The following is a 14,047-nucleotide window of genomic DNA, read 5'->3' as shown; positions in this document are numbered from 1 at the left end:
GAGGAAAGATTTGAGATGTTGGGTTTGTTTTCTTTGGAACAGAGGAGGCCGAAGGGAGACCTGATTGAGGTGTATAAAATTATGAGGGGCCAGGATAGAGTGGATCGGAAGGACCTCTTTCCCTTGGCAGAGGGATCAACAACCAGGGGGCACAGATTTAAAGTAATTGGGGGGAGGTTTAGAGGAGATATGAGGGGAAATTTCTTCACCCAGAGGGTGGTGGGAGTCTGGAACTCACTGCCTGAAAGGGTGGTCGAGGCAGAAACCCTCACTACATTTAAAAAATACTTAGATGTGCACTTAACGTGCCGTAACCTACAGGGCTATGGACCAAGGGCTGGAAAGTGGGATAAGGCTGTATAGGTCTTGGTCGGCCTTCAGGGACACGATGGACCAAATTGGCCTCCTTCCAGGTCGTGATGATTTTTCTGTTCTACCCTCCCGTCACTGTTTTGAACTCCCATTGCGCTGTTTGTCCTTCCGGCCGTTCCGTTCTGGAGGCACCGCCTCTCCCTCCCCATGGACAATGGCGGCAGCTGCCGAGAAGTAAAGCTGTAACCGAGGGTGAGTGAAGCCAAAGGAGGCGTGAGCATCGGCGGGACCAGCGGGTGTTCATAGATGCATTGGCTGCGGCCGGCCAAGCCGGGCCGGGCGATCACGGTCATCCCGGTAACCGCAGCGAGCAGCCGACCGGTTGTTTACCTCGGTCCCCTTGGCGGGGAGAGGCGGCTATGCGCATGTGCGGGAGGCGTTGCCTGGGGGCGAGGTGACTGTGCGCATGTGCGGGAGGCGTTGCCTGGGGGCGAGGTGGCTGTGCGCATGTGCGGGATGCGCTGACTGGGGCGGAGGTGGCTTTACGCATGTGCGGGATGCGCTGACTGGGGCGGAGGTGGCTTTACGCATGTGCAGGAGGCGCTGGCTGGGGCAGAGGAGGCTGTGCGCATGTGCGGGAGGCGTTGGCTGGGGCAGAGGCGGCTGGAGGGCAGAATGAGACGCAGGCCCCGAGAATGATGCAGCACACAGGGGGGCCATTCAGCCCATCGTGCCTGTGCCAGCTATCCAATTAATCCCATTTCCCATCAGCAAAAAGTTTCCCTTTAAGTATTTATCCAATCCCCCATTGAAAGTTATTATTGAACCTGCTTTCACCAAAAAAGACTTGCATTTATATAGCTCCTTTTATGACCATCGGACATCCCAAAGAGCTTTGCAGCTAATGAGGTACTCCTTGTTTGAAATGTAGCAAATGCAGCAGCCAATTTGTGCACAGCAAGCTCTCACAAGCAGCGATGTGATAATGACCAAATAATCTGTTTTAGTGATGTTGATTGAGGGATAAATATTGGCCCCGGACACCAGGGATAACTCTCCTGTTCTTCTTCGAAATAGTGCCATGAGATCGTTTACATCCACCTGAGAGGACGGACGGGTCATCAGTTTAATGTCTCATTTGATACACGACCCCTCCGACAGCGCAGCACTCTCGCAGTACTGCACTGGAGTGGCCACCTAGATTTTTGTGCTCAATCTCTGGAGTGGGACTTGAACCCATAAACTTCTGAATCCGAAGCGAGGGTGCTACAGCACGCAAGGAGGGCATTCGGCCTATCGTGCCTGTGCCAGCTCTTTGGTAGAGCTATCCAATTAGTCCCACTCCCCTTTCCCCATAGCCCTGCAATATTTTCCTCCTTTAAGTATTTATCCAGTTCCCCATTGAAAGTTATTATTGAATCTGCTTTCAGCATCCTTGCAGCTGGCAGTGCATTCCAGATCACAACAGCTCGTCTTGCCTCTGGTTCTTTTGCCAAATAACTTGGTTCAACTTGTTGGTCCTGCCTAATCCAGGTGCACTGTGGACAATGTTCCCTTTAAGTCACGCAGTGCTCCGCAGCTTTTGCTCAGCCAGCTCACCAGCTGTTAAACGCGCTGCACGGTATTTTGATTGGGCTGCGTAGCACCTTAAAGGGGCCGAGCATCCAAAAAAATTTAAAGGGAACATTGAATCAATGGCTGTTTTTGTGACCTGAAGGCTGTTTCCAGTGGGGTTCCACAGGGCTCAGTACTAGGTCCCTTGTTTCTTGTTATAAATATCAATGATTTAGACTTGAATGATTAAAAAGTTTGCAGATGATACAAAATTGGCTGTGTGGTTGATAATGAAGAAAGCTGTAGGAAGATATCAATGAACTGGTCAGGTGGGCAGAACAGTGGCAAATGGAATTCAACCCTGAGAAGTGTGAGGTAATGCATTTGGGGAGAGGTAATGCATTTGGGGAGAGCTAACAAGGCAAGGGTACACAATAAATGGTAGGACAGAAAAGTGCAGAGGAACAAAGGGATCTTGGAGTGCATGTCCATAGATCCCTGAAGGTAGCAGGGACAGGTAGATAAGGTGCTTAAGAAGGCATACGGAATACTTGCCTTTATTGGCCGAGGCATAGAATACAAAAGCAGGGGGGGTTATGCTTGAACTGTATAAAACACTAATTAGGCCACAGCTAGAGTACTGCGTGCAGTTCTGGTCACCACATTACAGGGAAGATGTGATTGCACTTGAGAGGGTACAGAAGAGATTTACGAGGCTGTTGCCTGGACTGGAGAATTTTAGCTATGAGGAAAGATTGGATAGGCTGGGGTCGTTTTCTTTGGAACAGAGGAGGCTGAGGGGAAACCTTATTGAGGTGTATAAAATTATGAGGGGTGTAGATAAGATGGATAGGAAGGACTTATTTCCCTTAGCAGAGAGGTCAACAACTAGGGGGTATAGATTTAAAATGATTGGTAGGAGGTTTAGAGGGGATTTGAGGGGAAATATTTTCACCCAGAGGGTAGTGGGGGTCTGCAACCCACTGCCTGAAAGGGTGGTAGAGGCAGAAACCCTCACCACATTTAAATAGTACTTGGATGTGCACTTGAAGTGCCGTAACCAAGAGCTGGAAAGTGGGATGAGGCTGGATAGCTCTTTATCGGCTGGCCTCCTGTGCTGTAAATTTCTATGATTCTGGAGATGGCAAGAAAACGTTCTTCAAACTTACCAGTAGCTCGTGCAATGCTGTTTCTGTTCCTTCAGAGTGATAACTGTGAATAGGACAGCCCAGGCACTCAGTATATTATTTTTGTACTTCAAAGTGATTTTCTGTGAATGTTCGGTAAAATTTCCCTTTATTTTAGTGCCCTTGAGTGCTGGCTTCGAGATGATTCTGTTTGTCTTTCATGGTGAATAACAACAGCTAACACTGTTTCTGCTTCTGTGGCTGGTGTGCTACAGTAAGTGAAAATTGTGTGGTCCAGTTCATTGAGACACTGTTACTGTTAATGGTGCCGTGCCTGTTGACCAGTGGCAGAGTAGGTTGTGCTGTGTATCAGTTACAATCCATTCTCCTCGATGTTACTTGATAGAGCTGCAAATCATTTACTAATTTTGATTTGCCACAATAATAGAGTACTGTTTATTAGTTATACAAAAGACTAAAAAATAAATACTTGCATTTATATAGCGCCTTTCATGACCACCAGACATCCCAAAGCGCTTTACAGACAACAGTACTTTTTGAAGTGTAGCCACTGTTGGAATGTAGGAAATGCAGCAGCCACATTTGCACACAGCAAGCTCCCACAAATAGGAATGTGATGCAGGTACAGGGTCTCAAATACGGCAATCTCGAGACCGACACTATGCCGGCTTTCGGATTTTTCCGGATTTCGGACAAGAAAACACCAGAGCGTCCGAAGAGCGTACGTATGCTACCAAGACAGACAAAGGACTAATGGTGGCGTGGGTCAGGTTGGGTTGGATATGGCCGAGGGTCATTCGGCGAAGCTTGGACCGATCGCACGCCATTTAAAACATGGTGGCAAAGCCGATAACTAGTCCGGCCTGACGGTTTTTGGACAATAATTCCAGATTTTATTTTACTGAATATCAAATGGGATTTTCTCAAATATGTCCGGTTTTTGGACATTTCCGATTTTCGGACAGCTAGATTTGAGACGTTGTACCTGTAATGACCAGGTAATCTGTTTTAGTCATGTTGACTGACCAAGACACCGGCGATAACTCCACTGCACTTTTTCGATATAGTGCCATAGGATCTTTTACTTCCACCTAAAGGGGAAGACGGGTTCTCGGTTTAATGTCTCATCTGAAAGATGGCACCTCCAACAGTGACTCTCTCTGGAGTGTCAGCCTAGATTTTAGTGCTCAAGTCCCTGGAGCCACAACTGACGCATACAAAAACAAAACTCTGCGGACGCGCATATATTAGACATCTTCCAGTGTACAGTTGTCACCTGTCCCATGGTCATCCACAACTGAGGGGTTAACCTTCTGTAATGTTGGTTTGGAGATGGGCATGTTTGTGCACTGTCAACTCCTCAACTTCGTATTTTCGCAGTCTTCCCTTGGAAAACCATGTGAAGTAGTGGAAGGATTCGCAGGCTGATTAACAGTCTGACAAACGCGATCTGCACGTTCCTCCCATGGCCATAACCATAATTATATCTACCGATATGGTGATTAATGCTAAACGGCGGAGGGTTTATAGACTCCCACGACCCACACCCACCGGGCCCGAGTGTCCCGCTGAACGCCAGCCCAGAATTAGCGGTGCAGACTCGGTGAGTGGGTTTTGTCGAATGATTATTTACTCTACAGGAACCATTTCCTTGTGTGTGTTTGTAATATGGGACTGGTTGGATGTTAAAGATAGTTGCAAAAACGACCAGTAGCTTCCCGTTGAATAATACATGCAAGTGATCTTGGAAACTCGCAAAGCCTCAAAGGCACTTACTCTTCTACCTTTTTGCAGACAAGCTGAGCCCCGCACTCTTCGCAAACATGGCCGCAGTCATCTGCCGGAAGATGCCCAGAAGAATCCTCAACCGGCGAGCATATTCAAAGAGCACTGGGCCCACTGAAGCCAGGAAACCTGAACGAAAGGAAGAGGCCGCTAATAACCATCCAGGCGAAAGGTTTGGCAGGACCTTCCTCTGCCTGCCTGGCGAAGCCTCAGCGTTGGTGGACTATAAAATATATTCCAAGCCGGCAGCGTACAGCAGCACCAAAAACCGGGCACAGCCGAGTGTTCCCAGTGAGACGGATGATTACGCGGATGCTTTCTCCCTATTGTTGGAAAATGTTCCGTCCAGCTTGGGAATCCAGCAAGTGCGTAGCACCTACACGGTGACCTGCTCTCGCAGACTGTCCAGTGTCCGAAACACTCTGCTGGACCTGGTTTACAGCAGGCCCATCGAGGAGCCACGCAGCGCTGCCCAGTGGCCAGTGGATCCCAAGCAAAGGCCGGAGATGGATGATGTCGAGGTCTACGACACGAAAGAAGATCCTCGGGGCTTTCAGAAGCTCGGCGGCGCCTACAGGGCGCTTTGTTTCTGCGGCTCGGAGCAGAGGGAGCCGCTCCCCATGGAAGAGGGGCAGAAGATTCTGCGCGACGTTTCCTTCCTGAGAAGCTGCCTGAGCCCGGAGAGCACCGCCGACTACTTTTGGCGGCTCAGCTGGCTGCCGGCGGAGCAGCACGCGGCAGTGCGGGCGGATTCCCGCTTTGCCATGCTCTGCCGCTGCAGCGTGGACCTCCGGGGCGCCTTCGCTTTGCCGCAGCTGCTCCGCCTCCTCGAAGCCGCCGTGCGCCTCCGGGTGTCCTCTTCGCCGCTGCTCCTGAAGGCCCTCGAGACGGAGTTGTGCCGCCGCGCGTGGGACATGGACTTCGACCAGCTCCTGCTCGTCGCCGACCTGTGGCGCTCCCTCGGGCGCGGAGTGCCGCAGTACATGGAGATCGTGCTGAGCTACGTGGGCCTGCGCTGGAAGGAGCTGACCCTGCCCCGGCTGGTTCAGCTCCTCTACGTCATCGGGGAGAGCCGCCAGGCGCCCGGCGAGCTGATGCAGAAGCTGGAGACGCTGCTCTCCGCCCACCTGGACCGGATGGACATGGAGGAAGTCGGAGCGGCCTGCCTGGGCTTCTTCAAGTCGAAGAACGGGCTTTCTGAGCCGCTGATGAAGAGAATCGGCAACAAGGTGGCGGCGCGGATGGAGGACATCAGCAATTACAGCTTGGTGAACGTGATGAAGATGTTCCGTTACACCCACGTGGACCACTTGCCGTTCTTAAAGCGGCTCGGCAAGGTGGCGCCGGACAGGATTCCCACCATCGGCACTCAGGGGGCCATGCACATCGTGCTGGCGTGCGCGTCGTTGCGCTACCGAGACGAGCGTCTCCTGGGCGCCGTGGCTGCCAAGGTCCCGCCCAATGTGCAGTACTGCAGGAGCAAAGACGTGGCCAAGTACCTCTGGTCCTTTTCGGTTTTGAACTACGGGCCCGAAAACGGCGAGGAGTTCTTCTCCAGTCTGACGCAGCAGCTGCACCGCAAAATGCACGAGTTTCGCCGCTTCCCCGAGCACTTGCTCACCGCCTTGCTGGCGCTGGCGTTCATGGGGCGCTTCCCGCACGATCTCATCGACGTCGCCTTGAGCCCGCGGTTTGTGACCCTAGCCACCGAAAGGAGCCCCTTCGAGCTGAAGAAAGATCTCTTCACACTCGACGGAGCGGTGGCCATCGAGTGCCCCGATTACGGCGGCCATCGCCTCCCCTCGCAGTTGCGGCAGGAAGTCACGCAAATGCTCTGGAACTTTGCCCGGCAGGACATTTGTGCCAAGCCCGAGATGGTGGAAGCTGCCATTTTGCTGCAGGTCATGCTGGGCGGCCCCCGGTTTGTGAAGAATCACCTGGTTTTGCCGCACACCCGGTCAGCTGACCTGGAGGTGCACTTTGACCCCGTCGGAAATCCCTTGCCGTTCAGTGTGGAGGCATCGAGTGAAGGGACGCAGAAACTGGAGTTCAAGATGAGTGGGGTCCCGGTCACGGACCAGTTAATTTCTCAGCTTGCGAAACGCAGAACCGGCGGCTTAATTCTAAAAAGTGAGCCCGACAGCTGGGCTGGGCGAGAAGGGGCCGTTAAAAATATGGCCAAAACCGAAGCAGCCGTTAAAGATAGAGGTCGTACAGGGTTGAATCTAAAGGTATTTCGAAATGGAGTGCCCCTAACAGACAGTCTCTTAAGCTCATTGACTAACTCAAAGATTCCAGCCCAAAAAACTGCCGTCCAACCCACAAGCCCATCGGAGGTCCGAAAACTGGCCATCCAGGTATCCAACCGCAATCACTACTGCTACAGTTCCCGCATCCTCCTGGGCTTGCACAGTATGAAGAGGAGGCAGCTGGTTCAGGCTGGCTATGTGGTGGTGGAGCTGCCCTACTGGGAGTGGTTCCCGCTGCTCAAACGGACGCGCTCGGAGAAGCTCTCCTACCTACATCAGAAATTGTACAGCGCACTGGATTGAATTGGAATGGGCGCCTTCCAGAAAGTTGGATGGTCTATTTTTCAGACCAGAATTAATATATTCTAAAGCTGAACATAGTTTCTGAGGTTAATGCAGTTAAAAAAACAAATTTGGACTATTTGTTCTATGTCAAACTCATTTCACTGATTTGTGATGAAATGTTTGTTTTATGGGAATCTACTGGTGCCAGAAGCTGTGTACTGATGGGACAATTGCATTTGGCTGGTCTACTAATTATGTTATAGACACAAATAATTAGCTTTTTGGTTTGGTTTGAAAACTTTCTTTAGTTTTCTTTTCCACTTTTTCAATGTTTTGTGTTCATTTTCTCCGTTCCTATCCTATAGATGTTGACACGTGCTGGGGCACACAGCATGAATACTGACGGGGACGTTGTCTAAGTATCCATTCTTCCTGTGTGAAATTTAGACTTCTACCCTGGGGAAATGCTGTTCTTGCCTCGCGTTCACACATGTACACAGGATCCCATGAGCCACGGTCTAGCAATCCGGAGCAGGAACCCTGGCCACTTTCTTTCCCCTCCCCAGTTAAGGTGCGGTGAGGTGAATCGTGCTCTCCTGTTCTTCCCCTCCCCCCCCCCCACCTTGTTTTAAGAACAATTTCAGTGAAATTGTTTTCCTTCAGAATTAAATCAGCGCACTTGAAGAAGGTGGCATCATGAAGATAGCCTTGTGCCAAAAAAGCAGTTTGTGTATTGTTTGCAATACCAACAACCTCTGTAAATCAAGACTAATAAAATCTAAAAATACGAGGGTATCGTAAGTTCCCTTTAAATCATTGACCGCTGAATTGATGTGGAGTTCTTTGTGCACTGAGAATCTAAAAAGCCAGATGTATGTGGCTGCAGTGCAATAGTGTCAGCCATGGCTCAGTGGGCAACACTCTCACCTCTTGAGCCGGTTGTAGCATCATTTCCCACTCTCAAGATTTGAGCACAGAAATCTAGGCTGTCACTCCAGTGCAATACTGAGGGAGTGCTGCACTGTCGGAGGTGCTGTCTTTCAGATGGGATGTTACACCGAGGCCCCGTCTGCGCTCTCAGATGGACGTAAAAGATCCTGTGGCACTATTTCGAAGAAGACCAGGGATGGTGTCCTGGCCAATATGTTTATCCCTCAATCAACATCATTTTAAAAGAAACAGATTATCTGGTTGTTATTACATGTTTGTGGGAGCTTGCTGTGTGCAAATTGGCTGCTGCGTGTCCTACATTACAACAGCGATTACATTTCAAAGGTACTTCATTGGCTATAAAGCGCTTTGGGAGGTTCTGACGTCATGAACCCGTGATATAAATACAAGTCTTTTTACCTAATGTGAGCAAAAAACTGTAAATGGGTCTTAGCTTGTTTCTGCATCTTCTGTTAAATGGTGCTATCACTGCTAAATCTGCACTGTGAATTGCACCAACAACTTGTACTAATATATAGCGCTGTTAACATAGTGAAATGCCCCAAGGCGCTTCACAGGAGTATTATGATCTGAAAAAAAATTGACACCAAGCCGCATAAGTAGAAATTAGTGCAGGTGACTAAAGGCTTGGTCAAAGAGGTAGGTTTTAAGGAGCGTTTTGTAGGTACCAGAAGGCACGGCCATCACTGGTTGAGCGATTATAATCGGGGATGCTCAAGAGGGCAGAATTTGAGGAGCGCAGACATCTGGGGGAGTTTAGGGGCTGGAGGAGATTACAGAGATAGGGACGGGTGAGGCCATGGGATTTGAAAATAAGGATGAGAATTTCAAAATCGAGACGTTACTTAACCGGAAGCCAATATAGGTCAGTGCATACAAGGTTGATGGGTGAGCCGGACTTGGTGTGAGTTAGGACACAGGCAGCTGAGTTTTGGATCACATCTAGTTTAGGTAGGGTAAAATGTGCCCTCTAATTGCCCTTGAGAAGGTGGTGGTGAGCTGCCTTCTTGAACCGCTGTGGTCCGTGTGATGAAAGTACTCCCAGCGTGCTGTTAGGGAGGGAGTTCCAGGATTTTGACCCAGCGACGATGAAGGAACAGTGATATATTTCCAAGTCAGGATTGTGTGTAACTTGGAGGGGAACTTGTAGTTGATGGGATTCCCACGTGCCTGCTGCCCTTGTCCTTCTAGGTAGTAGAGGTCACGGGTTTGGGAGATGCTGCCGAACAAGCCGTGGTGAGTTGCTGCAGTGCATCTTGTAGATGGTACACACTGTAGCCACGGTGCGCTGGTCGTGGAGGGAGTAAATATTGAAAGTGGTGGGTGGGGTACCAATCAAGCGGGCTGCTTTGTCCTGGATGGTGTCGAGCTGTTCCACAGGCAGCGGCAGTTGGCGAGAGGCGGGAGCAGCGTCGGAGCGGCCTATAAAAGGCGTACCGGTGCAGCTACAGCGGGGAGAGAAGGCAAAAAAGTAGAAAGGAATCAAAAGGTGACGTCACAGCCAAGGGGGTAAGTGATTGGCTGGTGATTAGTGAGTAGCTTTTCTTTTTATTTTTTATATCAGTAAGTAAACTGTAACATTGTTGTTACCAATTTAAGGGTATCTAAGGGTTAAGGCATGGCAGGAGAGCTTGGTCATGTGTTATGTTCCTCCTGTACCATGTGGGAACTCAGGGACACTTCCGGTGTCCCTGACGACTACATGTGTGAGAAATGTATCCGCCTCCATCTCCTGACGGACCGCGTTGCGGAATTGGAGCTGAGGGTGGATTCACACTGGAGCATCCACGATGCTGAGAATGACATAAGTGGCACGTGTAGTGAGTTGGTCTTACCGCATGAGAAGGATCCACAGCCAGATAGGGAATGGAAGACCAGCAGGAAGAGTAGTACAAAGAAGGTAGTGCAGGGGTCCCATGTGGTCACCCACCTGCAAAACAGATACACTGCTTTGAGTGCTGTTCAGGGAGATGACTCATCAGGGGAGGGCAGCAGCAGCCAAGTTCATGGCACCGTGGCTGGCTCTGTTGCACAGGAGGGCAGGAAAAAGAGTGGGAGAGTGATAGTGATAGGGGATTCAATTGTAAGGGGAATAGATAGGCGTTTCTGCGGCCGCAACCGAGACTCCAGGATGGTATGTTGCCTCCCTGGTGCAAGGGTCAAGGATGTCTCCGAGCGGGTGCAGGACATTCTGAAAAGGGAGGGAGAACAGCCAGTTGTCGTGGTGCACATTGGTACCAACGACATAGGTAAAAAAAGGGATGAGGTCCTACGAGACGAATTTAAGGAGCTAGGAGCTAAATTAAAAAGTAGGACCTCAAAAGTAGTAATCTCAGGATTGCTACCAGTCCCACGTGCTAGTCAGAGTAGGAATTGCAGGATAGCACAGATGAATACGTGGCTTGAGCAGTGGTGCAGCAGGGAGGGAGTCAAATTCGTGGGGCATTGGAACAGGTTCTAGGGGAGGTGGAACCAGTACAAACCGGACGGTCTGCACTTGGGCAGGACCGGAACCAATGTCCTAGGGGGAGTGTTTGCTAGTGCTGTTGGGGAGGAGTTAAACTAATATGGCAGGGGGATGGGAACTAATACAGGGAGACAGAGGGAAACAAAAAGGAGACAAAAACAAAAGACAGAAAAGAGATGAGTAAAAGTGGAGGGCAGAGAAACCAAAGGCAAGAAACAAAAACGGCCACTGAATATAAAGGGGCTGCAGGAGGGGTCAAAACTAAAAATCATGGTTTAAAAACTAGGAAGAAAACACTCTACCTAAATGCACGCAGCATTCGAAATAAAGTAAATGAGTTGACGGCACAAATCATTACAAATGGGTATGATTTGGTGGCTATTACAGAAACGTGGTTGCAGGGTGGCCAAGACTGGGAATTAAACATACAGGGGTATCTGACGATTCAGAAAGATAGACAAGAAGGGAAAGGAGGTGGGGTAGCTCTGTTAATAAAAGATGATATCAGGGCAGTTGTGAGGGATGATATTGGCTCCAATGAACAAAATGTTGAATCATTGTGGGTGGAGATTAGAGATAGTAAGGGGGAAAAGTCACTGATCGGCGTAGTTTATAGGCCCCCAAATAATAACTTCACGGTGGGGCGGGCAATAATCAAGGGAATAATGGAGGCATGTGAAAAAGGAATGGCAGTAGTCATGGGGGATTTTAACCTACATATCGATTGGTCAAATCAAATCGCACGGGGTAGCCTGGAGGAGGAATTCATAGAATGCATACGGGATTGTTTCTTAGAACAGTATGCAACAGAACCTACAAGGGAGCAAGCCATCTTAGATCTGGTCCTGTGTAATGAGACAGGAAAAATAAACGATCTCCGAGTAGAAGATCCTCTCGGAATGACTGATCACAGTATGGTTGAATTTGTAATACAGATTGAGGATGAGGAAGTTGTGTCAGAAATGAGCGTACTATGCTTAAACAAAGGGGACTACAGTGGGATGAGGGCAGAGTTGGCTAAAGTAGACTGGAAACAAGGACTAAACAGTGGCACAATTGAGGAACAGTGGAGGACTTTTAAGGAGCTCTTTCATAGTGCGCAACAAAAATATATTCCAGTGAAAAAGAAAGGCGGCAAGAGAAGGGATAACCAGCCGTGGATAACCAAGGAAATAAAGGAAAGTATCAAATCAAAGACCAATGCGTATAAGGTGGCCAAGGTTAGTGGGAAACTAGAGGATTGGGAAAATTTTAAGCAACAGCAAAGAATGACTAAAAAAGCAATAAAGAAAGGGAAGATAGATTACGAAGGTAAACTTGCGCAAAACATAAAAACAGATACTAAAAGCTTTTACAGATATATAAAACGGAAAAGAGTGACTAAAGTAAATGTTGGTCCCTTAGAAGATGAAAAGGGGGATTTAATAATGGGAAATGTGGAAATAGTTGAGACCTTAAACAATTATTTTGCTTCCGTCTTCACAGTGGAAGACACAAAAACCATGCCAAAATTTGCAGGCCACAGGAATGTGGGAAGGGAGGACCTTGAGACAATCACTATCACTAGGGAGGTAGTGCTGGACAGGCTAATGGGACTGAAGGTAGACAAGTCCCCTGGTCCTGATGAAATGCATCCCAGGGTATTAAAAGAGATGGCAGAAGTTATAGCAGATGCATTCGTTATAATCTCCCAAAATTCTCTGGACTCTGGGGAGGTACCAGCGGATTGGAAAGCAGCTAATGTAACGCCTCTGTTTAAAAAAAGGGGGCAGGCAAAAGGCAGGTAACTACAGGCCGGTTAGTTTAACATCTCTAGTGGGGAAAATGCTTGAAACTATCATTAAGGAAGAAATAGCGGGACATCTAGATAGGAATAGTGCAATCAAGCAGACGCAGCATGGATTCATGAAGGGGAAATCATGTTTAACTAACTTACTGGAATTTTTTGAGGATATAACGAACAAGGTGGATAGAGGTGTACCGATGGATGTGGTGTATTTAGATTTCCAAAAGGCATTTGATAAGGTGCCACACAAAAGGTTACTGCAGAAGACAGGTACGCGGAGTCAGAGGAAATGTATTAGCATGGATCGAGAATTGGCTGGCGAACAGAAAGCAGAGAGTCGGGATAAATGGGTCCTTTTCCGGTTGGAAATCAGTGGTTAGTGGTGTGCCACAGGGATCAGTGCTGGGACCACAACTGTTTACAATATACATAGATGACCTAGAAGAGTGTAGTGCAATAAAATTTGCAGATGACACTGAGATTAGTGGGAAAGCGGGTTGTGTAGAGGACTCAGAGAGGCTGCAAGGAGATTTGGATAGGTTAAGCGAATGGGCGAAGGTTTGGCAGATGGAATACAATGTCGGAAAGTGTGAGGTCATCCACCTTGGGAAAAAAAACAGTAAAAGGGAATATTATTTGAATGGGGAGAAATTACAACATGCTGTGGTGCAGACGGACCTGGGGGTCCTTGTGCATGAAACTCTTTTTGGATCCTTGTGCATGAATCCCAAAAGGTTAGTTTGCAGGTGCAGCAGGTAATCAGGAAGGCAAATGGAATGTTGGCCTTCATTGCGAGAGGGATGGAGTACAGAAGCAGGGAGGTGTTGCTGCAACTGTATAAGGTATTGGTAAGGCCGCACCTGGAGTACTGTGTGCAGTTTTGGTCACCTTACTTAAGGAAGGATATACTAGCTTTGGAAGGGGCACAGAGACGATTCACTAGGCTGATTACAGAAATGAGGGGGTTACCTTATGATGATAGATTGAGTAGACTGGGTCTCTACTCCTTGGAGTTCAGAAGGATGAGGGTTGATCTTATAGAAACATTTAAAATCATGAAAGGGATAGACAAGATAGAGGCAGAGAGGTTGTTTCCACTGGTAGGGGAGACTAGAACTAGGGGGCATAGCCTCAAAATACGGGGGAGACAATTTAAAACCGAGTTGAGAAGGAATTTCTTCTCCCAGAGGGTTGTGTATCTGTGGAATTCTCTGCCCAAGGAAGCAGTTGAGGCTAGCTCATTGAATGTTTTCAAGTCAAAGATAGATAGATTTTTAACCAATAAGGGAATTAAGGGTTACGGGGAGAGGGCCGGTAAGTGGAGCTGAGTCCACGGCCAGATCAGCCATGATCTTGTTGAATGGTGGAGCAGGCTCGAGGGGCTAGATGGCCTACTCCTGTTCCTAATTCTTATGTTCTTATATGAGCTCGTTGAGTGTTTTTGGAGATTTTTTTTGCTTGGGCTCCTTGATGCCACACTCGGTCAAATGCTGCCTTGATGCTGAGGGCA

The 14,047-nt window shown here is 48.7% G+C and overlaps 1 protein-coding gene across 2 annotated transcripts; it reads left to right on the top strand.

Annotated features, from left to right (window-relative positions):
- Nucleotides 1-497: 497 nt before the first annotated feature.
- Nucleotides 498-8,128, top strand: LOC139236592 (FAST kinase domain-containing protein 5, mitochondrial). 2 transcript variants are annotated; one of them, XM_070866839.1, is made up of 2 exons: nt 498-564; nt 4,809-8,128. In XM_070866839.1, the coding sequence occupies exon 2, from the start codon at nt 4,838-4,840 to the stop codon at nt 7,349-7,351; it is 2,514 nt and encodes an 837-aa protein (XP_070722940.1). In that variant the 5' UTR covers nt 498-564; nt 4,809-4,837; the 3' UTR covers nt 7,352-8,128. The 2 variants fall into 2 exon arrangements, with proteins under 2 accessions (XP_070722940.1, XP_070722939.1); XM_070866838.1 differs by lacking the exon at nt 498-564 and adding an exon at nt 976-1,221.
- The last annotated feature ends 5,919 nt before the right edge of the window (nt 8,129-14,047 follow it).

The sequence above is a fragment of the Pristiophorus japonicus genome, chromosome 2 (genome assembly GCF_044704955.1).
Source record: "Pristiophorus japonicus isolate sPriJap1 chromosome 2, sPriJap1.hap1, whole genome shotgun sequence".
Classification (NCBI taxonomy): domain Eukaryota; kingdom Metazoa; phylum Chordata; class Chondrichthyes; family Pristiophoridae; genus Pristiophorus; species Pristiophorus japonicus.
The sequence above is the reverse complement of the archived record's forward strand: the minus strand, read 5'-3'. Positions and strand labels throughout refer to the sequence as shown.

What these genes read in the sequence shown, in the direction of transcription:
- LOC139236592 (XM_070866839.1), top strand. Translation starts at nt 4,838, where the DNA reads ATGGCCGCAGTCATCTGCCGGAAGATGCCCAGAAGAATCCTCAACCGG.